Here is a 25,143-nt window from a genome sequence, read left to right on the forward strand (position 1 = left end):
GAATTTCCCATTCTGTGAATAAAAGTATTAAGCTCCTAAATATTGACATCTGAATTTGTTTGAGGCCATGTAGAACAATTGCATGCTGAAAATTAATAGCAAATATATGACTGCTTATACCAAAAACTACATTAGCCCTTTGCTTTACATTTTCAAATAAAAAGAGTAGCACTTCATAGTTATGGATTGAATATTTTCAAAATGTCTGGATTCATTTAAATCTCATTATATAACTTAGAGAAAACTCATTTAGAACAACTTCAAGTCCTATGTGAACTGTATACTTCTTGAATTGTACCTATATTCATGTCTCCAAATATGCTACATTCTTTAAAGCATGTAGACTTTCTAACAATCAAGGAGCAAGTTTTTAAATTTGTTTTTAAGAAAAATTATAGTGTTATACTTTATTTATATTTATTTATGCTTTTTAAATAAATTCCTTTATGGTATTTTAATTAAACTCAAAATTTATAATAGTCTGCACACTAATTCTCTGCCTTGACTGAAGAATAAGTTTTCTTATTGTTCTAGTCATTGTTGGATTTTTTTGAAGGAGCAGACATAGTCATGAATGCATTTATAATACCTACAGTGGTTTATTCTTCATTTTAAAACAATACATATTCTATCCATAATTTTTCATCTGAATTAAGGAAATATAATTTTGTTACATGAGCAGAACTCATGAAAGTTACATCATGTCCTCTCAATTCTCTGTAAAATCCTCTATTATACACATATAAAAACCTATGTAATTTTATAAGCTACCTATAGAATTTCTAAATTTTATATTTTTTCATGAATGTCGCATATATAGGACAGTGGACATAATGCATTAAATCATCCAATAATGAGGACAAAGAAAAAAAAACTCTAAAGGCAGAAAAAATATTATGATTTTATATGAATATCTAGTTTTAATTCTTCATCATATTCAATATGAAACAGTAAAGAAACCTAGATGTCATCAAATTTAATCAACTTATGCACAAAAATTACCTTTGTCTATGATAAAAGAAAACTAAAAGTGGGATACTTGGGTGTCTTTTAATTTAGAAAAAAATATAAATTTATTTACAATAAATATAATTATTTCATGGTTTCAAATGAGATAGCATTCATTCATAAATTTCTTCTTTCATGTAATTTTCCATAGTAAATTCATTCTAAAATGGCTTTGCTCTAAGTTTTATGGCTTTGCTCTAAGGTTACTAAATTTGTATAAGCATCAATTGTGCTTGTGAAGGTATAAAGGAAGTATGAGTTTAGATGGCCAATGACCCATGACAATATGTTGTAAGAATTTGCAAGGCATAATGCTAAAGTTTAGGTGCTCTAAACTTTATATAATTATGTAACAGATAGTTTTCTCCATGTTTTGTGATGTGCCCATTTCCTTAAATTTTAAAAATTGTTTTCATGAATTGAAAGCATAATAAAAAGAAGGTGACAGAGCTTTATCATTTAAAATTAAAAAGTCATTCAATTTGAGTTAATTTGTATTTTCTCTTTTCTAAAGTGCAAATTTTCAGAGAATTGGATTGATAAGACACATTTGATAGCTGATGCTTCCTTACTTATGAAGAATTTAAATTGTGAAAACCTTCAAAAACAATTTGTTCAGAAGACCGATGATGTAATAAAATAGCTGCATATAGTATCTTTTGAGATTGACGTAGACTTTTCTTTAGATAGTCACCTTTTATTGAAATGTTTGAAATAGGATAAAATGTTGAGAATAGATAGCTAAACTTGAAACCAACCTAGATGCCCATCAACAGATGAATGGATGAAGAAATTATGGTATAGATACACAACAGAATACTACTCATCCATAAAGAAGAATGACTTTATGACATTTGCCAGTAAGTGGATGGATCTGGAGACTATCAGGCTAAATGAAATAAAATAATCCCCCCAAAAGAAAGGTAGAATGTTTTTGCTGATATGTGGAAGGAAAACCACAATGTAGGGGGAAGAGAAGGTTAGTAGATTAGAAAAAGAGGAACAAAGGGAAGAAAGTTGGGATAGGAATAGAAAAGACATAAACTAAATCTAACATAATATTCCTGTGTACATATATGAAAATACCTAAGTAAATCCCACCATCATGTCCACCCACAAGAATGTCCACCCACAATCATGTCCTCATTAGAATAAGATATATCCTGTGCTTGTATAACTTTATGAAAGTGGAATCTACTGTCATGTATAACTAAGAAGAAACAATTTAAAAAGAAAGAAAATTAACAGGCTTAAATTTAAAAAAAGTTCCAATGCTCAATTCAAGCATAGTTTATACTAATTTTACCTAATCTTCCAATATGTCTTTTCAAATATATTTGTTTTAACAACAGAAATACTCCTTACCATCTCCCAAATATTTATCTACTTAAAAATTTTCATAAAGTAGGAAATATATAATCAGATATGAAAAGTGTTTTTCAAATACATACTTTCATAAATACTCTACACATGCTAATATTAAAGTATAATATCTGAATTGGTTCTCTTTTATGTTTGGAAGACTAAAACTGGTAAACATCTTGAGTTCATATTGAAAGTACAGTTATGAAAAAAATCCAATAAAAATAATAATTAAAAATAACAATTCAGTGGTGTCAGCTGTAATGTAACTGTTTTCATCTTCTGTTTTATTTGTGTCTTTTGTCTCTCTTTTTTCCTCTAGCTAAGAGTATGTAAGTCTTGTTTATCTTTTTGAAGAACCAGCTTTTCACTTTGTTGATCATTTGCATTTCATTTTACTCTATGTTTTACTTATTTATGAAATATCATGTCTTTCCTTCTACTAATTTTGGGTTTATTTTGTTGTTGTTGTTTTTCTTGTTCCTTGAGACTTAAGATACAGTGACCTGTTGTTTATTTGAAAACTTTATGATTTTTGTGGGGTCAGGGAAGATTGGAGATTGAACCCAGGGGTGCTCTACCACTGAGCCACATCCCCAGCCCTATTTTGTATTTTATTTAGAGACAGAGTCTCACTGAATTGCTTAGGGCCTTGCTAAGTTGCTGAGATACTGGTATTACAGGCGTGTGCCACTGTACCCAGCTAAAATTTTCTGGTTTTTTGACACAGATGTTGATTGCTATAAACTTCATACTTATGACGGCTTTTGTTGTCTTCTATAGATTGGGGCATGTTTTGTCTTCACTTTCATTTCTTCTACATACATCACTTTCAAAAGTCTATTAAGAAAGAAAACTTTCCTTAGTTTATATCCTCTGATAATTCACACAAAATAAAGCTATAGTAAAAGTCTTATTTGTAGTGATTTTTTTCTCAGTAAAGTGTAATTGGATAAATGCAATAATGTTTTTGAAGGCTAATTATTTACTAATTATTACAGACAGAAGTTTGTACATTTTTGTTTCCACATCCTTTGATTATATATATATGTGTGTCTGTGTGTATGTATGTGTGTTTACATATATACAATATAATGTGAAATATACATTGTATACATTAAAATAGTCTGTGTTTTTTATTCTAATAGTGTGAATTATAATATTTTAAATTAATGAATGAGTAATTATCTTTTATATTATTTATAATTTTTTTCAGTGCCCATACTCCTGGAGTGTTGGCTTTGAATCATAAAGTGAGTACACTTAGGTACCTCAAGGGTGATAACTCTTTAATCTTAGAATATATTGGAGATATTAAAAATAATTTGTTTGAGAATAAGTAGTGTGAAAAATCAGTTTCAATTGTCAGTTTCAGAATTAGTGCTAACTTTGAAGATCTTTAAAAAATTCTTATCCAATTATGCAGTACTTTTTCCCAATTGTAACAATTTTAATCCTGTATTCATTTAAATATTGATGGCTAGGTTTTTGTTTAGTTTAAGAACATTTATTTTAATAAAATGGATATTCACATTTTTGAATTGATAAATATGAAACATGGAATTTGGTGGTTTGTATAAAACTTCTAAAATACATATTATTTTCTATTTCCAGGACTTAATATTTAAATAAATCAGATTATCCAGATTGTATTAAGTTCTTACTCGTCGTCATTTGGGCTTGAGAAGGACACAAAAATACTATTTACACCAATAGATTTTGATGGATATTTAAGAAAATGTGCTACATGTGATAAAAATCAAATGAATGGTTTTGTTCTCCAGAAGTTTTATACAAGTTGGTGGAGGATAAGAATGCATACAAATAAAGGCATGGAAAATATTTGCTCTCGTCATAAGAGAGATGCTAAGTAAATTGTACAAAATTATGAGGCATGAAGAGGCAAAGAACATGCAATCATGAAAAAGATAGGTTTAAAATGAGCTTGGATGGATAGAACTAGTTATTAAAATATTTTCTTTCCTTCCTGCAAATTGATAAAAGAGTCTCTCATAAAACATCAACATAGAGTGCAGATGTTGTCTCCCATTTCTTGATCATCTTAAACAGAATCTGAATACTGTTTTCTAGATAATATCTAGGTAATGTACAGACATCATTGTGTAAAACAACTGTGTTCCAGTATCTTCCTATATTTTTGAAAAAAAATTGAATTAGAATTTGGAGAAATTTTACTACTTATTTGTTAAACATTTTCTTCATTAAAATGTAAAAGGTGAGTTTTGCTTTTATTGATTATTATTTATCTTTCCCAATACTTTGTAGCTTCACAGGTGTGAAAAATAATTTTTTATTTTCTCATCACAGTCCAAACACACCTGGCCACAGTACTGACAAGAAGTGTTCCCTCTAAAAATAAATAATTCCAAATGTCTACAGATTAAATCCAAATTCTTTATCATGGGCTTTAAGCCTTTTAAAAATAATTAGTTTATGTATATTTCTTGCTTTGGGCCTAGAATATTTTCCCCAAGTTGAGAGTCAGAGAAGTTCCTCAGGTGCAGGTTAGAGTGGATGGAGACAGTGAATGTGAATGGAGATAACATTTGAAGGATTTTTAAATATTGCATGGAAAGTTGTGGATTATATTGGAATTTTGTCATGAAAATAACTGAAGCTTCCCAAAAGAAAGCATTTTCAAATGCTGGTGAGGAGTGAATGTGGTAATTTCAGTCTTTAAACAGTAATTTCAGTGGAGAGCATCAATTTGTTATTTAGAATAATATATATGTAATATATATTATGCATATATATATAATATATATGCATTTATGTGTGTATGTATACATATATATATATATATATTTATGTGTGTATGTAAATATATGTACACATACACACATAAATGCCCACACACACATAATTGTGAAAAATGTTTTTAAGGATTTGTGTTTGAAAGTAGATCAAAACCGTTGAATAGGTACTGGGAGATAGGAATCAAGTGATAATAATGGTTTATTATGTTTTCATTTCAGTGAAAATGTTTGTAGACACTTGAGATGTTATGTCAGCATAGAGGGAATTTTAAGTCAAGATTTTCCTTGATATGAACTAAGGCAGAATTTCTGACCCACCACACTTGCTTGAAAAGATTTGTTAGACTGCAGGGAAGAATGGTACATTTATCTACATTTCACTTACATTTATATTATTTCTTGTTTCCAAAGCTCCCATGCAGGGTTGAACAATAATGTTGTATATAATCTTGCATGAAGTTTTCAGTTTGAATGACATTTTTATTATAATAGGAAGAAAGGTAGAGTGGATGGGCACAACTGCATATAAGTTTGGATATTTGATGGTAGGAAAATTAGACATTTTCTTTCTTCTTTTCTAATGACTTCCATTTAGAGAAAATATAGTCATTAAGCTGTAATGAAGGAAAATAACTTTTAAAGAGTTTGAAGATAAGATGCTCAATATAATTACATTAATATTAGGAAATAAAGTAAACTAAGAAAATAGCAATAATGATTTCCAACACAGTTGCTTATACCATTGGGTTTTGGAGTTATGAATCTAAAGGCAATGAAAAATTAGTTGCCAATATTTTTCTGATAATATTCAATCATGTAGTCTTCCTTTTTTACATATACTTAGCTTTCATTAGCTCCTTCAAATTAAATAATGCATTAAGCATTATTCATTATGTTCCCTAAAACATTTTTTATATCTCATGTTCTCTAATCTGAGAAAATAGCACCAGCATTTTCCTGTACAGTTTAATCCAAACACTTTACAGTAATTATTATAATTTCTTATTAATTCTGCCATTAAATATGCTGTGAAATCTAATTGACTTTGTCTTGTTCCTTTAAAAAATAATAATCACCTACTCTTATCTACTGAGACTCCTCTGGTTTAAGCAGTATTGTCTTTCGACCAATATAAAAACAAAAGTGTCAGTTGCCTCTGTTCTTGCTTTCTCCAATCTATTTTCTTGCAGCTCTGAAATGAACTCCTAAGTGCTATTTTGATCTTATTAATCCCCTACTTCAAAATATGCAGTTACTTTAAATATATGAAATTTTAGTTTGTCAAGCTTTTATAATGACTTATTTTCATTGTAAAACAAAGTCTATAATACATATGTTTCTTCCATGGGATTATATCCTGATTTATCCATTGTATCTGAAAAATATCATAAATCAAAAATATATTTAAAACATCTAACCTGACAAACATCAGAGCATAACCTAATGCTCTTAAAATGTGCTCAGAACACTTACTTTAGCATACAGTTAAGCAAAGTTATCTAGTACAAAGCTTATTTTGTATATGGTTTTAAGGTGGTGTGACTAATTGAACTGCCCACACTGTGAAGAATTTCTATTACTTATTATTAGCCCAGAAAGAGATCAAAATTAAAATTTTGAAATACAGATTCTGCTGAATGCATGTCTTTTTACACTGTTGTAAAGTTGAAAATTGTTAATTTGAACCATTGCAATCTTGATTTTGTGAACTGGTTGCCCACTTTGATGTATAAATTTGTGACTTCCACTTTATTCCAACTGTCTCCCTTATCATTTTTACTTTCTTCTGCTCTCTGTGTTCTCTATCCCATATGGTCCTTTGGAAGTATTTCTCCCCTGAACACAGTGCTAAGCTCAGACTTAAATGGATGATTTCTTAATCTCAAATTTCTTTGGAGACTCTGTTTCCTAAGAGAAGTCTTCTTTGATATTTCTGTTTAAATGGGGTAGTCTATATTCACTTCCACTGTTCTTTCTCTTTCCTAGGATAATCATATTTGTAATTATTTATGCAATACTTTTAAGACTCACAAAGGTGAGGCTTTACCTATCTTGTTTACCATTGCAGTCTATTACCAAGCAAAGTTTCTGGCCCATAACACTTGCTTGAACAGATTTGTTAGACTGCAGCACATAATGGTACATTTATCTACATTTTACTTACATTTATATTATTTCTTGTTTCCAAAGCTCCCATGCAGGATTGAACAATAGTGTTGTATATGATCTTACATGAAGTTTTTAGTTTGAATGGCATTCATTATAAACCAAAGAATGTTTCATTAGTGATAAATGAATTTCAAATATGCAGAATGTGCAGATTGACATTTCATACCTTTGAAAGCAAATAGAGTTTAGTGTGAGAATGGTTGTACTAAAAGGATAAAAGAAGAAAAATTGGATAACTTTAGCTAAGTATAGCATTGGCTGCTATAGCAATCCTATTATAAGAAAAAATAATATTTTAAATCTTCGCTTAATCATTTTACTACAAGAATGTCCTTAATACTATCAAAAAGCTCTTCTTATCTTTCAAATACCTTCACATTTTCTCTGAATTTATAAGAGCATTAAGGCTTTACTATCACCATAATTAGATCCACTGGAAAAAGTACCTTCTTATTTTTGCCAATTCCTGATTATTCATGGAGATGGAAAAAAGCCTTAGCATGGATTACTAAAACCCCAGATCATTTATAGCACATGAAAATTAGCTCCAATTCATTATGTCTACCAGAATTTTCTATTGAAATACAAGTTCACCTTTGAGTTTCAGCAAATGTGCCTTGATGCTTGAATTAATAAATACTCTTAAGTATATGTAGTGAATTCTGAAAATGGAAAAAAATGCAGTTTATTAGCTTTATGTAAAATAAGCTCTAAAATGTATTCTAACCATCAGTTTGGCAGTCTTTAATTGGCCCAGACTAACTAATAGGAACATTGAAGTTTGACTCTATTACCCTTTGAGAAGAAAGGAGGATATGGAAATGTATGGAATTCACACAGTAAAGAGATTGGCTTCATGACCACCAGCTACTTACCTGTTTACCAACTGAGAAAAGTTAACAAAAGTATCAGCAAACATCTCCTTCCTATGATTCTAAACTGCTCAATAATACTCTTCACTGATTCAGTCATGCATTTCATGTCATTTTTTAAAACCGTGTTGCAGTCAAACACTGGAATAAGTACTGTAAATGCAAAACTGAATAAGACTTAGCTTTTTATTATTTATAATCATTACAGTGTTTATGGAATATAAATATTACTGATCTCAGAATATATAAATGTTAAATTAGTAAGAAACTCAAAGAAAACGTTTAAAAATGGAGAAAATCTATAACAAATGCTTAAACTATGACTTCTGAAGTTAATATCTTATGGATGATAAAAAAAACTGATTTCTGCACTATCTCCAATATAACAGAACTTGTGAAAATTTTAGCATCTGATGATTAATTTGTCTATTTAATATAAAATTTTTTAGTATATCCTCTACCATTCCTTTGTAGGATTATGTAGTATAACTTGAAGCTCTCCAATGTAGTTGCAGTATATTAAGTAAAATTGTACTCAGCACTGCTTCAGTTTTAAATACATATAAGCATTTGTCTACATAAATATAATTTCTTATAAGCTCCTGTGGCATAAAATTATTCATATATGTACATACCATACATTTTTAATTTTAATACTTTAGATAAATATTTGATTATTTGAATGAATAGTCTGATATTTATGATCCAGAAGCTTATGAAAAATTCTTGAAATCCATGCCAAGATTGTATTACCTGTAATCTGTGTATACTATTCCAAATGATACATTATTCACAAAACAAACACTGCATCTCTTCCTGGGAAAAGCTTAGTCTCTTATTTCTTTTGACAGTGTGCAGACCTGGGTTCTTCAAAGCCTCACCTCACAGCCAGAGCTGCAGCAAATGTCCACCTCACAGTTACACCCATGAGGAAGCTTCAACCTCTTGTGTCTGTGAAAAGGATTATTTCAGGAGGGACTCTGATCCACCCACAATGGCATGCACAAGTAAGGAAACCCATGGATTTTTGGTGATGCTAACTTTCACCAGTTGAAGAAACATCATGATGCAGCCTGTTATGTTCTATTAACATTTCCCCTGAAAACAGGCATAGTGTTAAATCTTCTCAACATATTTTTTTATCGAATTTCAATCTCTTTGAGTAAGCATTGAAAAACTTGAGTCTGTTTTTTTTTTTTAATCACTCACTTCCCCTAATTTCAAAGTCAACATTGGAGGCACAACATACAGTTTTTCCTTTGATTTTGTTTGTTTTAATGTTCTCCATTGCTAAACCTGACTTCTGGTGAATCCTCTGTCCTTTTCACATTGAATCTTTTTCATCCTCTTCTTTCTAAACCAGTGTTTTGATTATATAAAAAGTATAGTAAGCCTTCATCTGTCCTAACCTGCCTCACTAAGCTGCAATGCCATTGAGAAGGTCACTTACAAAAGAAGACCAGAAACATAAAGAACATGGAGCACCTGGGGAGGAAAATAAGATTTTACTCATATACAACATGTTTTTTAGTTAGGGCTTTCTTATAGATGTTGTATTTCTTGTTAGTGATTGTTCTTAACTATTATTAATAACCTATCTTCCGATCACATAATTAGTGGAGATAGATACGAAGCACTTTATTTCATATTTGTAGTGGATTCATCCACATTTATCAATGCATTTGGGTGCTTTGTTTGTCTAAGTTTTCCCAAGATTTTTGTGAATACAATATCTTTATGCATTTGTGTGCTTGGTGGTAATATAGCCACAGTTTTTCCACAAGCAAAGTCTCTATACCAAATGAAACAAAAATAGAAAATAAAAATGAAGAAATGCTATTCCATCCCTCTTCACAATGTACAGGTTCCATAACCTGACTTGTTTACTTTGTTTAGTCTTAATAAGTTGGAGCTGCTCTCCAAAATGTTCTCAGACTTTTGAATTTTGAATATACATCTGCAAACATAAATAGTACAGATTTCTTCTTATCAAACATCATAAATTAAGGTTTTTATCTGAATTTCATAATGTCTGAATTTTATAGTCATTCAAATATTTCAGAATTTCTTAAATCATTGATATTAGTTTCCTGTTTATAAACATCATTCTTTTTAATCCCAAGATTAATGATTTTATGTGTTAGATGATTACTAGTGATGAAGAATTTCTCTTCAACCGAGTGAATGACATTATGATGTACACTTTTGGGTGGATATATTTTATTGGATGTGATGGAATTTGGTTGTCAAAGAGATTTTAAAAAATTATTTAGATTAGTAAGAGCAAAAGTAAGTCCAAATAGTAGGAAAATGCTGACTGGACAATAGAGTGGTCAATTAAGGAAAGAAAACCATGTTTAATCATCTTTTCAATTTCATTAATTTTCTAGTTAGTATTTTCTGTGGCCCAGCCTGGACCATCTCCTTTGTGGCATAAATGTGCGCCTCCCTTTCTGTCTATTTGTTTAGTTTGGGAATTGGGGAGAGGCTGTGCTTTGGTGGCAAGGACTGCTTAGCACTCTTAGGACCAAAGCCCATGGGTAGGCTTTACATTTTCTCTATCTCCATTGTGATTTTCTAATATTGTGTTTCAAAAGAGCACGACTTTGCATGCACTTCTCAAAAAAGATTATTGTGAGTGTGTGTGTCTGTTTTTTGTTGCACTCAGAGTACCCTAGATAATACATGCGATCCCTTCATGGCTTGATTGCTGTTCAGACCTGGATCTTGAACTTCACTTTGCCTTTGGCTTTTGGAATTGAATTTATGGTTATGACTCATTTTAATATTTTTTTGAAAAAAATATATAAAACCTGGAAATGAGAAATTTATTTTAATCTACAGAGCAAAATTCCCAAAATAAGAACTAAAATTCTGACAAACTGAACTTAAACCAAGGGTTCTTCTCACAGCTTCACTTTAGGTTACACATCATATCTATTATTGGGGCACTGGAATCCTTAAGAGTATGCGAACATAGAGCCTCTAATTTTTACCTCTATGTCACTTGATTTTTTAAATTTTTAACTTTGGAGGCATATGTGTCCCATCTAAGTTGTGAGTGAGGTGGTAGCAATCAAAACAAAAGAGTCAGACTAATATGTTTTTATAGATTTAAAAAAACAATGGTTTTAATGTGAGTATATTTCAGTTGGCAAGGAAAAAATAAAAGTCTTTATAAACTAGACATATTTTGGCTACATTTTATCTCTTTCTTAGAAATTTAGCATGTAACACTTTTATTGCAAATTTTTAAAATTTCCATTTTTTGACTACTAAATAACCTAAATTTTGTAATAACCAATAATACTTACATTTCTATCTCAACTAATTGCTGCAATTTAAAAGTGAATTTTACATTGAAGTGTGTAATTTGAACATCTGGAAAAAGTCATAGGGTTCAACTATAAATACCATCATAGTGGGACTGTTTTTTCAAAAAATAAAATAAAGTCAACTCTTTAGTTATGGTTTTCTCTAATTTAGATGACAACTTTTTACAGCTAACTCCCTGAATATGAGGATGCTTTTTTAAATCATTTTAAAATTTGCTCCTCAATAATCGTGGCTTGAAATGTTAAGTAGAAATTATTGCTAATTTTTATATTTAGAACAAATAGCACATATAGTATAATTTCACTAAATCCTTGTAAGTAGCTTAATGCATGCTTTTGAACCATTTAAATATTACCATACTCCATTTTATTCTCTGAGGGAAAGAAATATGAATTTGTTCTCAGAAACTGATATAAATATATTTGCTTTTTGAAGATATCTGATTATAAACTTTTATAACTGACTGAGGTTTTAACTGTATCTAAAAATTGAGTTTTAGACATCATGCAATCAATTTCAATTGTCTTTAGTATGTCAATTATTAGATTCATAAATAATTAAAATAATATTAAAATAGGATATGTTACCCTTCACTTGAGAAATTCTGTAAGTTATTCAAAGTGTGAACTTTATTACTATATTTTAGTGAAATACTCTGTCTTGATTAAATAAGATGATTATGAATATAAGATGTTTTTAAAATTACAACCAATTTTTATTATCATATAAAGATAAAACATCTAAGAAGTAGCAGCATGAAGTTAGAAAAGTTATATTAGTCCCAGTCTAAGACATTATGATTCTATGAATATATTTTAGTTAAATGTATTTTTTTTCTTATTGTGGTAAGTTGTAGATCGAATTTTTTTCTACTGATTCTTCAAAATCTGAACCCTTTTAACTTTTTCTATTATACGGCCTTTGAGGATAAGCCTTAAAATGAATTTTAGACTTTCAATTAAGTAAAATTCACAACTTACATGCCTACAATATGAAAAGAATAGTAAGTAAAAAGAGATTTTGCCACACATGGTGATGTTGTTCCACCACTTAAATCCAAGTGTTTACTTAAGAGGGTTTTTAATTTCATTGGTGATTTATAAGAGAGATCTGTAATGTCTCTTGAGTTACCTTTTTACTTACTTTATAACTTGTTGTCAAGAGTGACACTGAAAAATCTTATTTTAACCTGTGCCGATGACATGGTAGATTCTTCATGTTTACCTACCTCTTGGTATGAGTGAGGAAATAATCAGTTCAATCCCCACAGAGATCCATTTACCACATTTTAAATATAACATTTTACTTAATATTATTTGAGGATACATAGTTTTAATCCATAATTATTTGCATATATACTAAGCAAAACATCTGCTTTTCCTAAACTAGTGTTACAACAAAGCCAAGCTAAATCATTTCTCCAGGTCATAAACCTTACTACCTTTCCTACAAAAAAGCAATAAGACTTTTCAAAAATAATAACAAATTGTAACCCTCAAAGATGAATTTTAAACCTATTTTTTCCTTCAGGTAAGGGATTAGGGTAGTAAATGATGCTTCATTAATATCATCTTAAAATATGTTTTTCTCACTTTACTTTGCAAACCAGGACCCCCCTCAGCTCCTCGGAATGCCATCTCAAATGTTAATGAAACTAGTGTCTTTCTGGAATGGATTCCTCCTGCTGACACTGGTGGAAGGAAAGATGTGTCATATTATATTGCATGCAAGAAGTGCAACTCCCATGCAGGGGTTTGTGAGGAGTGTGGCGGTCATGTCAGGTACCTCCCCCAGCAAATCGGCCTGAAAAACACCTCTGTCATGATGGTGGATCTGCTCGCTCACACAAACTATACCTTTGAGATTGAGGCAGTGAATGGAGTATCCGACTTGAGCCCAGGAGCGCGGCAGTATGTGTCTGTAAATGTAACCACAAATCAAGCAGGTAAGTGCCATGCCCAACCAAACTGTATATTTTAGGCCTCACTCTGTCCATTATCTTCACAGCTAAGGGCAAAGTTGACTGATAACTCTGAGAAAACTTCCCCATAAACTAGAAGGTCAGGATATAAAATATAACACAGCTCAAAACACTTTTCTAGCTTTAAACTGAAAGTGAAGGTTTTCTTAACAGACACATCTATAGTCCAAAAATAAAAGTTTTAAATTGAATTTCTTTCACTAAAAATACATTTCTAGAGCAATTCATTTATAATAAAATATTATATAATCTTATATACTGTATCATTGTAGCACAGATCTTTTCTTTAGTTGTTTTGTTTCCATCAAGTATGTATGTGTGTGTGTGTGTGTGTGTGTGTGTGTGTGTGTATGTGTGTATATGTGTGTATGTGTTTAATTCATTTATTTAACGTGATCAGGTAGGTTTTATTTGCTTGCTTATTTGCTTGTTTGGTATCACAGCTGCATTTTTTGCATATTTTTTCCATTATTTCCACTATTATTATTAAAAATGCATGGAATGAATTTTTCTGCACTAAATTCATTTATTAAAATTAAGATAACTACTAATAACTACTACAGCACTACTACACAATGACATGTAAACATATCTCTTTTCCATGTGGAGAACTTGGAATTATTTTGGAGTAGTTATTGAAGAGTATGAAATACACTCTTCTTTGAACTTCAATTTTCTCTTAAATATTCACTTTTAAACAAGTCAACATGGAAGTCTTTCTTTTCTGGTAAAGCAAAAGAAAGACATCCATAGCTGATATAATAATTCAACCCAGTAGGTGGCAACAAACTTCCCAAGACTAAAAGCTACTTAGAACTCCTTTTTGTCTGACAACAGGTATCTGGCATTGAAGGCCACACAATTGTAACTTCCCCTGTTACCAGAACTCTGTCCCAGTGCACAGTAAGCTCCCTGTTACTACAACTCTTAGTGCCAGTATAGGGTGAGTTTGATTTACCTCAGCTCTCCATCCCAGTGTACTCTAAGTTTGTCTCCTCATTCCTACCTCATGTGGGCTTTGGTCAATGAGCATGTCCTTGTCACCAGTACTCACAAAGAAATAGGTTATGTTTGAATGAATCAAATGGGACTTAATTCATATAATAAGTTTGGAGATTGTGGAATACAGGGGTTAATGAGGGAATACTGCTGATTATCAAACCTTGACCAAAATAATTAATTTGAATTGTTGCATATGTCAGTTAAGTCAAGAGGGTATCTCTGAAGAATAAGAAAATGGGGCTTGGGATGTAGGTGGATGTTAGAGCACTTACTTTGTAGAAGTGAGGCCCTGTATTCAATCCCTAGTACTGGAAACAAAAAATCAAAAATAACAAAATGTGTGCCGTTAGGTCCCAAGTTGGTTCTGATTGATAAAACTGAAATAAACATTCAAGAGGTACTCAAATGATTTGTTATCTGAGCAAAGCAGTGCATCACTCTGAATACCCTATATGCTTTTATCCACATTAAATGCATGTCCATAGCATTTTTTTCATGAGAAAACAATGCACACACATAAACACACACACACATATATGTATATATGAAATTTCCCTCATTTAATACATTATATATTTCTTCATTCACTCTGTAACCTGAGAGGAAAGTAAAAGAAATGCTAAAGAGTTGGATAGAAATAAGAAAAAAAATATTTGTTCCCTTTGTATACATTCAGATGAAAGAATTGATAACACATGTAAACTGACAGAGTAGACATCACAAGAATTCAGTAAATGTGAATCAGAAAAAAAAAATCAGAAAAATATTAGCTTTAATCCTCTGGCTTCAGGCTTCCTATGCAACATCTTTCAACCTGACTTGATTCTACTATGAATTTTCCATTGTCCTGTTGAAAGCATATTGAGCAATCACTAAGCATTGTGTTCCTTTGGGAGAAAACTCTGGGAGGTAGCTTTCATAACCTATCTTGCATAATGTCTTTGAAAGATATTTCTTTGATGAACTAAATATAGGAATTGACTGTTTATTGTTTTAGCCGTGTGCTCAATAAATAAACATATGCTGTATATGTCTTTGACTATCTGGCTTGTTCAGACTCCAAAGTGTATTACTTAGACCTTGGATACCTTATATACCAAGGAAGATTCATTTTCATTCATCTAGTCATGGCATAAATACAGTGAAAAACAAACATTTGTAGTCAGAGCTGACACTGTGTTGACTTTTGGTTAATGCTTTTATCCACATTTTCGTGGTACACACTGTAAAATCCTTGCAAACCTATTTAAAAGATCAAAATAAGATTTTTTTCTCAGTATCAGCATTCCAGATCAAATAAAAACAAATTTCCACAAAAAATGTTAACTTTAAGTAAATCCTCAAAGTCTTAGTTTTAATGCCATCATGGCTGAATGCTTATTAAATAATATCATTACAGAAAGTGGGTTGTAGTTTTTAATGTTTGCATTTTTAAAGCATTAATTTGAGTAAGGTTGTCTGCAATATATGTGGTTTTTATATAAAACTTCTTTCAGGAAATTTTAGCATTTCTTTCAAGTTCCTTTAAGATTGTTTTCTAAATATATATTTCTTTCTTGAGTAATTTATTTCGTATTTGTAATTGGCCTCAGCAGATGTTCTGAGCATTTGATAGATATGATTTTTGTGTGTGTGTATGACATCAAACCATGAATGAACTGTCCGAATTTTAAAAATTCAAGAAAAAAGTAGGGTTTTTTTGTTCAAGATGTAAATTTTGCATTTATCTAGGATAGTCTTTGACCCTGGCTGATAGTTTTTGAAAAGCTAATGATTAAATGATTAAGTATGGTTATTTATATCATATTAAAAACCTTTTCCCAAGTGTTGCATCAATATAGAATCTAGCATCTCATTCTTGAGAGAATCTATATAATTTAAGATGATAATTCTTTTCCATGTAATTAACAGGCAAGTAAAAAATACAGAGTTTTAGGGAAAAACCATTCTAGTATTAATTGGAATTTGTGGTCCTTATAAGATGCAGTTATAATTCTCAGGTTGAAAGGAAAGAATTCTCAATTTTTTTGTGAGAATTTTATTTCCACATAAAGGAGGAAAAAAAATCAGACAAATGAGAAAAAAATGTACATGTGACAAAAAAGTTAAAGAATGCTGGCGGTGGGAAAGGGGAAATGCTAGGAAATAGAATGTATAATAAATACATAATAACTATAATAAACTCTAAACAATAATAAAATTATGAAGGTGATATAATAGTAGATAAGCACATGGTATTTTACTAGACTCAAACTCAGAAAAGGAATACAATTCATTGATTTCCTTACAAGTTCTGGTAAATTTATATTTTTATTATGTGATATATTCATTTAAAAATTTGACTTATATATAACAATCTTTCTTTGCCAAAATTATGCTCATAAAATATTTACTTATTTTACAACACCTATTCTGTTATTTTATTCTTTTAAGGAATATAATATATGTGTATGTATGAATATATTTGTGTGTGTTACATATATATACATATATATCAATAGACATGAAATTATTAAAAAATTCTATTGAAAGCACTTACTTTGAGAGTTTCATTATCTATTACAATACTCAAAAATAGTGTGCATTTATCATATTCTTCTATGACTTTTTAAAAAAATTGTTTTAACATAAATTTGCAGTGGGTATAGTTAAGCTCAAGTTAAATTTCTTCCAAAGGAAAAATAATCTCATTCTTACCATAAAACTAAAATTACTAAAAATTAGCATGTAGAAGTGAACTACTAATTATGGACTGAAACTGACTACATTTAATTGTTTTGAATTTAGTTTTAGACTTTTGGACTCTTTCCCCTAGAGGGCTATATTGACTTGACATAAGTGGCAAAATGTGACAAACTTGCTTTTAACTTTGGCGGAGATGTTCCAAAGGTTCACAGACTACTAGAAATGCCACTAAATATTTAGTTCCTGTATTTTGATGAGTTTTATTTCTTGATTCTTACTTAAGTGCCTGAAGCACATAGTCCCAGTTTATTAGGTATTTTCAGTTTAATGTCATTCTTTTAGTTGACTAGCATGGTGTTTCATAGGAGGCTTAGATTATCAGGGTTTTGGAAACTTAAATTAGCTTTAAAGCTAGAAATTTCAGAGAATAGTAAAAGTAGAAAGTAAAAGTACATTGTTGTTCCCTATAACATATAGCAATCATCTGGTGGTCTCTGTTTATTCAGATATTAATAAAAGAAAAAGTCATCGTCACTTGTTAGACCATTATTATAATGCAGAGATCCAGGGTCTTTGTTGATTCAATGTGAAACCACATTGACTGTATTTCTAATAACTGCCTGTTTAAACCTATTTTTATTTGCCATTTTCAATTTGTCTTTTATACAGACCAAAAGAAACTTTAAATCTGCTAATATGTTCATTACTGTTACTTTTTTTCTTCTATGTTCTTTGTGCTGTATGGCACTAATCACAATATTCCCAAGGAATTGTATTTATTCTTTTAGTAAGAGGGAGATACTCAAATGGCTTTAGTTTGGCCCTTACTTTGTTTTTTTCTTCATAATGTATTGAGACAAAACAAATTTCTTTCAGTTATAGAGTAAGTCTTCCATACACACAAACCAAAATTCGGGAAAAACAATCAAATAATCAGCTGTAATATGGACTAAGACAAAATCCCATTCATCAAATAACCCTCACAAGTCTACTTAGGACAATGCTTTTCAGTTATATTTGGAATCCAAAATGATCAATGTTATAATGTCTGAAAGGTCTTTATATTTATCACCCTTTGTCCTATATAAGAAATCATCAGAAAATCATCACATATGCCATTAAGGAAATCTGAATGTATCTTATTGACATATGATGCTATTTCAGATTCTTCTTCAAGACTAACTATCTTTTTTTTCCTACTACTTTTTTCTTCATTTAAGAAGCTATGGACTAGGTTAACTAATTCAAGTATGGAAGTTATTGAGAAGTCATTACCAACTAGATGACTAAATATAGATTTCTCTTTCCAAGACCTTGATGTTATTCATGGTACAGATCATATGGCCCATTATTTTAGTCTATACATACAAGATTAATGTATTTTTACCATTCAAATACTACTGCCTATTATAACATTCATACTTACATTCTTTCCAGTGATAAAGCACTACTACTTCTCTTGCTGCTTCTGAACCCTAAAGTAATCAAGAAGTCTTTTCCCTGTAGATTCATATTCTGTGTTTTCCAATATATAGAACAGAAATTATGGAGATTTAAAATGTCACATTACCCTTTTTATTGATATAATGAAGAAAGTTTCTTCTACTCCCTTTCTAAAGTTGTAATCATAGGTCTTGAACAGTAACTTCACTTTAACATCATTGTTTCAGTGGGTCATTGAATGCCTTCTTCTACACTAAAAGAAGGAAGTCTCAATAACTGAACTTTATATAATGAAGCAATCTTTCATTCCAGATTTTGGTCAATTAATTGAAGGAACATGTAGCACCTGTGCTAGCTATCAGGAGTAGTACATAATTTCCAATATGCTTTTATGTAGGAATCATAAAATTTATTTCTAACCCTACTTCCCCCATGATTTTTCAGATTTAACCTAGAATCTTTTGAGTCTCATGTTCAAGAAACTTCCTCTCCCTCAGTATTGATTAGATAATTGTTTTTAAAGAGAATATAGGCTCCTGAGTTTATGTGGAATAAGAAGTGTGGGCAGAAAGAAAATTGCCATCTGCAATTAGTTAACTACTAGAGACAATGTATGAACTTGGTGTAAAAGAAATGAAGGGAGATTTTCCTCTGTCAGGTGTAGAATAGCTGGATCTGCAAGCAAGAGTGACACAGTAAATTTTAGAAGTGGAGAATATGTTTAGAAGTGGAGAATATGTTGAGTCACTTAAATTCTCCTATTTATCCAAACATTCAAATGCTCAGGTTTTCACATTTCTTTGCCCACAATGGTCTCATTTTCTCAAAAAGCAAGATAACCACTTTTGTAATTCAAGAATTCTATGGGAAGACACTTGGATTTTGATGTATAGACATGTAACCCTCATCACTACAAGAGCTGTTGCCATGACCTTATCTCTCATTATAGTCATTAATTTAGACAACCAGATGAAGGGTGATATCAGTGTCCATCTAGCCCCATACACAGAGAAAGCTGGGGCCAGATGGACACTGAACTCTGATGCAGGAGCAGGGACTCAGAGTTAGTGCAGCATATTTATTATATAGGTTTTATCATCAAAAGTTTATTTGTGGGAAAGTTTCTACAAAGCAGGCTATCTGAAGGATGCAGAATTGGCAAAACATTAAGGTTATCCTATTATGTTACAATTATCTATCTCCAGGAGTTGGTGCCTGAGCTCAAGTTCCAGACTGATATAGCTCTGCACATTTGCATGGAGCCTCCTTAGGCCAGGTGTCACCATAGCAACTGAGCTGTCATGACCTGCATCTTTACACAGGAAGTTCTCAGTGAAAACACAGCCACAAGGCAGATCATGATTCAAATCACTGCTGTCCACAGTTGTAGGTCCATAAAATATCCTGGAGACTCCCTGGTCATCTTATATAACTTGAGCTAGGAACTTAAACTTTGAATTGTTTTTCCTCTTTTATTTCTTGAAACTCTATATTGCATTTAGCACAGTCGATCCTTCCCATATTTATTATATTTCTAATGTATTTATACTACTAAAAAAAGGTGGAATTTGATCATCAAAAACTCTGTCTTCAACAAGTACTTTACTGGAAGTGAGCACAAGTACTGAAAAACATGGTCCTATGTATAGAAATTGTCAAATTGCCAACCTCTAATATTAAATAGATACTTGCTACACTGAAATACTGCCTGGGAAAGGTCCTATGTCCTCCCTCCCTTAAAACACTATAATGTGCAATATTCCTCTTCTGGAAACAATTTGTTGTTTTGAATGTCCATTTTCTTAGTTGCAAACAAGATCTAATATATCTTATTGAAATAGAAAATGGCAATAATAAAGGAAATGAACTTGTCTCTTAAAATCATTGAAAACACTATATTCAAACAATAAAATCTAAGTTTCCAGGAGCAATGACCCAAACAACACCACATGGCCCGATGACACTAAACATTACCACTGTAGCTTTCAAGCAATTAATGGCAGGCACTTGCTTTAATTTTAATTGGTCTTGCTACTATTAGCATTTCTATTTATGGATCTCATACTTGAACTGCAGAAAAATCCTAAGTATGTCCACCAGAAAATTTTTCATGTTTTACCTCCATCTTCACTAACAGAAAGCAGAAATGAGACCATTATGAAGAACCTGGCTGTGTTTGATGTTTCCTAAAGCCATATGCCTTTATTTTAGCAGAAACAGAAACAGAAACATATTTCTTTTGAGATCTGATATCTGTTGGCAAGACAAGGTTCACAATTAGTGCTATACATAAAATATATATGTATATGTACATATATATTGTCATTCAAAAGAATAATATAATCCTATGAATTTGGCAAATATTCCTGCATAATTATTTAAATTTCAATGAAACATTTATAGGCAATTTTTAAAACAAGTTATCCTTACTATTTTTGGAAAATGTAGATTTTGAATAAGGAAATTTTTTTGTCTCTCTTCCATTATTTTATTTTCTCTGTCCTCTCCCCTCCTTTCCTGGATACTTCTCTCACATTCTCCATGCTTTCTTTCCTTCTTTCTGTATTTTTTAAGGTTAATATGTTGAGGATGAATTAATTATAGACCTTAATTCATGACAATTTTTCATCTTTGAATCACACAAAGTCCTATTCTAGTACATATATTTTCTTATTTAACCCAATTTCACTTCTATAACAAATCCATTTACAAAGAGAAATTTTTTGTATCTTATTCATTTTTCTAATTATTATGTTAAAATGTGTTAAATATTAATGCATGCATTTTAAATGTAATTTAATGGTTATATTATGTATCTTATTTTAGAATTTTTTTTTACCAAATTTGATATACTATAGATTCATCTATGTTGATTTTACAATCTAATCTCTTGCTTTAAACTGTCAGATTCACTCTGCTTTTCATAACTTCTTACCTAATAATGGAGACACAAATTCTCTTACTACTCTATTTGTGGATGTTCTGTATTCAGATGAAAGCTCTAATATGATTATTTTAAACCAGAATACATGGAGAAATTTAATTTCTAAAAAAAAGAAGAAAATTTAAAACAATGAAATAAGTGGATCAAATTTTCAGTTCTTTTCCATTTCCCTACACAATGTACTAAAATGATTTCATTGTCTTCAAAATGAAATCTACAAAGAATAAATTATATATTCTTGCATCTGTTTTATAGAAGAGCAGATTACTGTATTGGTTAAGATCTGAACTGTGAATTTAGACTTACCAGTTTTATTCCTGTTTCTCCAAATTTTAGCTTTTTAGATTGGATGTTAGTTGAATATCCCAGGAAATCAGGTTTTGTATTGTTAAGCAAAAAAAAAAAATGATAGTATCTATGACACATAATGGTTATGAGGAGTGATTAAATATCCAAAGAATAATTAGTGAAAGTCATGCATGTAAAAGATATTTAAAATATTACTGAAGTATTTAAGAAACTTAATGGCATTCTAAATAGTGTGAATCTATGAAATCAACTATAGAAAAAATAGATTTTATTCTTTATGAGTACTATATTGGCAGATTCTTTGATCAAGTAATATGTAAGAGAAAAAAGCAAAAGGTAATGGATAGAGTAACTAATTCCACAAATAAAGAAAATAACTGCTTCAAGCTGTGAGGAATAAATCCAAAAACTTCCTTTCCAATGGGTCTATATCTTCAATGATATTTTAGAGCATTCAGTTTTATATTGACATTGAAGTTTTTCTAATTTTGATGATGTATCTAGAGCAATAACACAAAAGAACAAGAGTATAACAGTGCCAAAGTTAAAACCAAAAAAGGGCAAAATACATTATGTATATAAAACAGGCTTATTTTCATCAAAATTATTATTGGAAAAGGTACAAATTCTGTTAACTACATTATTATTATATGTGGATGGGTATTAATGTGATCAGTTATTGAAGTGCCTAAGAAGAAATATATGGAGACAATTTTTCTGTTCAATCACTTCTTATGAATACATTCACATTGGCCTCACGTGGATGCTTTTGTAACTAGATTAGTATTCTGATACTTTAAAATTATAACAAAAATGTTATAATTTTGCCAACTTCATCTGCCTCTCTATGAAATTTGGCTTAAATGAGGCTCAAGTTCTGTGCTAGCTACCATGCCTGTTTGTTGTTATGAAAACAACTCAAAGGTGTGATTCCAGTCCAGTGAATATGACCATAGTTCATCTCTGATTTATTTATTAAGGTTTCCAGGATGGAGTAGAATGATTTTAGAAGAATTAAATGTTCATGTTTTGCCGCAGTCCGGCTGGGCAAATTAACCGGGAGGTGACAAGCAACTTGAAGGTTGAAGCAGGAACTGCTTTATTACGGAACAACAGTGGTATATATACCTAACTGATTACACACAGCTTGACTCAATTAGCATCATCCAGATACAGCAGTCAGCCAATAAGGAATCCCCACCATCTTAATGGCTCGGTGGCGTTGCCTCCCAAACCACTCCTCCTGGCAAACTTCCAGGTGCCATCTTGACTTGATTGCAGCCCCCAAAATGTTTTATTTATTGACTCCAGAATCTTACTAGAGACTTACCTCATTTCTAAGAAGGCAATTTCACATCTTATCATTCCTCTATTTTTCTTTCTACTATTGTTACAATAGTGGTAGAGACAATGATATCATGGATGTTTCAGCACTTACTGAGTGTATATTCCCACATAAAGAACTTTATGTGCACTTCCTTATTATCCTGACAATATCTTCATCATATAATATTACTATTCCCATTTTCAAGATGAAGAAACTGAAGTTTAAATATGTGAACTGATTTCTAAGGTCACAGATCTAGTGTGGGAGGGAATAGGAATCTAAATCAAGGAATTCTTATTCTACAGCCAAACTCCACATCACTACAAAATATTGCACACACTATTTCCTCTTTTGGAATCCTTTGTTCCTACATCTGTCATAGACAGCTTAGATCTGCTTAAATTCCTGCTTCCTTAAGAAACGTTTCTTTGCTCTTCAGTTTGATTATGTCTTTCTAACATGACTCTGAGCAAAAGTCACAAACATTTGTTCCCTTGTTTATATATCTGGATTATTTCTGGGGGAGAGACAGGAGGACAGGCCCTGGTGTTTGTGTTTAGTTAACTTATAAATGAATGGTTTCCATATTATTAAAATCATTATTATAATTCCAGTATTATAATAGGTAGTGATGTTAAAACATAATATGTGTGTGTGTGTGTGTGTGTGTGTGTGTGTGTGTTTTGAGGTGCCAGGGACCAAATGTAGGACCTTACACATGCTAGGCAAGGGCTCTCTACCCTGGTGATCTATAATGTCTTTTAAACACTTTGGGAATTCTACAGATAATTCTGTACCAAATTTTGTTCATGTTTGTCGTTTCCTTTTTATCTTAATTTTCTTTCTTTACTGGAGTTTATTTTTTGAAGTCTATTGTTGCATCTTTAAAAGCTGTTATTTAAAATATCAAAAGTGTAAAAATATATTGGCAAACTAGCCATAATTATAACTATTAAATTTTCTGTGCTTGTGAATAAGTTGTCAAATTGACTTGATGGATAACAGGATTGTAGTTAATTTTTCATTGATATATTATAATTTATACATAATAATGGAATTCATTATGCCATATCATACACGTACATAATATAATTTGATCAATATCATTCCCAAGTATTCTCCCTTTCCTTCCTCTCTTGATTCTCTTGCTCTATTCACAATTCTTCCTTCTATTATAGTATTGTCACTATTATTTAATGAATGCATTATAGATATACAAGTGAGATTCATTTTGGTATATACATAACTCCTATCTTTTGTTCCCTAGTACTTTCTACTCTCCTCCCCTTTTCCCTCACTTTTGATTTCCTTGCTCTACTCTATCATTCTACCTTTTGTTTTCATGATATTCCTTTTTTATTATTAATTGTTTTCTCTAGCTTTCACATATTAGAGAAAATATTCAACCATTGACTTTCTGAGTCTACCTTACTTAGCACAATGTTCTCCAGCTCCAAATATTTCCCAGCAAATGACACAATTTCATTCTTCTTTATGGCAAAAGAAAACTCTTATCATTTATTTATATATATATATATATATATATATATATATATATATATATATATATACACACACACACACACATACATATATGCATATATGCATATATATGTATATATATATATATATATATATATATATTAGGTTGTGATGTTAAAATATGTGTGTGTATGTGTGCTTGTTTTGAGGTGATTCAAAGACCTAGGAATTCTTCCCCAAACACTGCGACTTCTAGAAAAGGATCAACACACCATCATATTGGTGCAGGCACCAACTTCCTTAATAAGAATATGAATTTATATATGTAACATATAATAAAATATATATATATATATATGTTTATATATATATTCTCCATTTGATTTACTCATTCATCTATTGATGGGCACCTTGGATGGATTCATAACTTGACTATTGTTAATTGT

The 25,143-nt window shown here is 30.7% G+C and overlaps 1 protein-coding gene across 11 annotated transcripts in view; it reads left to right on the forward strand.

Annotated features, from left to right (window-relative positions):
* The window catches only part of Epha5 (EPH receptor A5), a 322,596-nt gene that overhangs the window by 147,838 nt on the left and 149,615 nt on the right, over nucleotides 1-25,143 (forward strand). For 4 of the 11 annotated variants that reach the window (XM_026395020.2, XM_026395022.2, XM_026395021.2 and 1 more), the window contains exons 4-5: nucleotides 9,040-9,195; nucleotides 13,134-13,469. The exons of 4 other annotated variants lie outside the window; for them this stretch is intronic. In XM_026395020.2, coding sequence (XP_026250805.1) covers nucleotides 9,040-9,195; nucleotides 13,134-13,469 — 492 coding nt within the window. The remainder of the gene's footprint in view (nucleotides 1-9,039; nucleotides 9,196-13,133; nucleotides 13,470-25,143) is intronic. 3 more of the 11 variants (XM_077803091.1, XM_077803092.1, XM_077803093.1) reach the window with 1 other exon arrangement.

The sequence above is a fragment of the Urocitellus parryii genome, chromosome 10, assembly GCF_045843805.1.
Source record: "Urocitellus parryii isolate mUroPar1 chromosome 10, mUroPar1.hap1, whole genome shotgun sequence".
Classification (NCBI taxonomy): domain Eukaryota; kingdom Metazoa; phylum Chordata; class Mammalia; order Rodentia; family Sciuridae; genus Urocitellus; species Urocitellus parryii.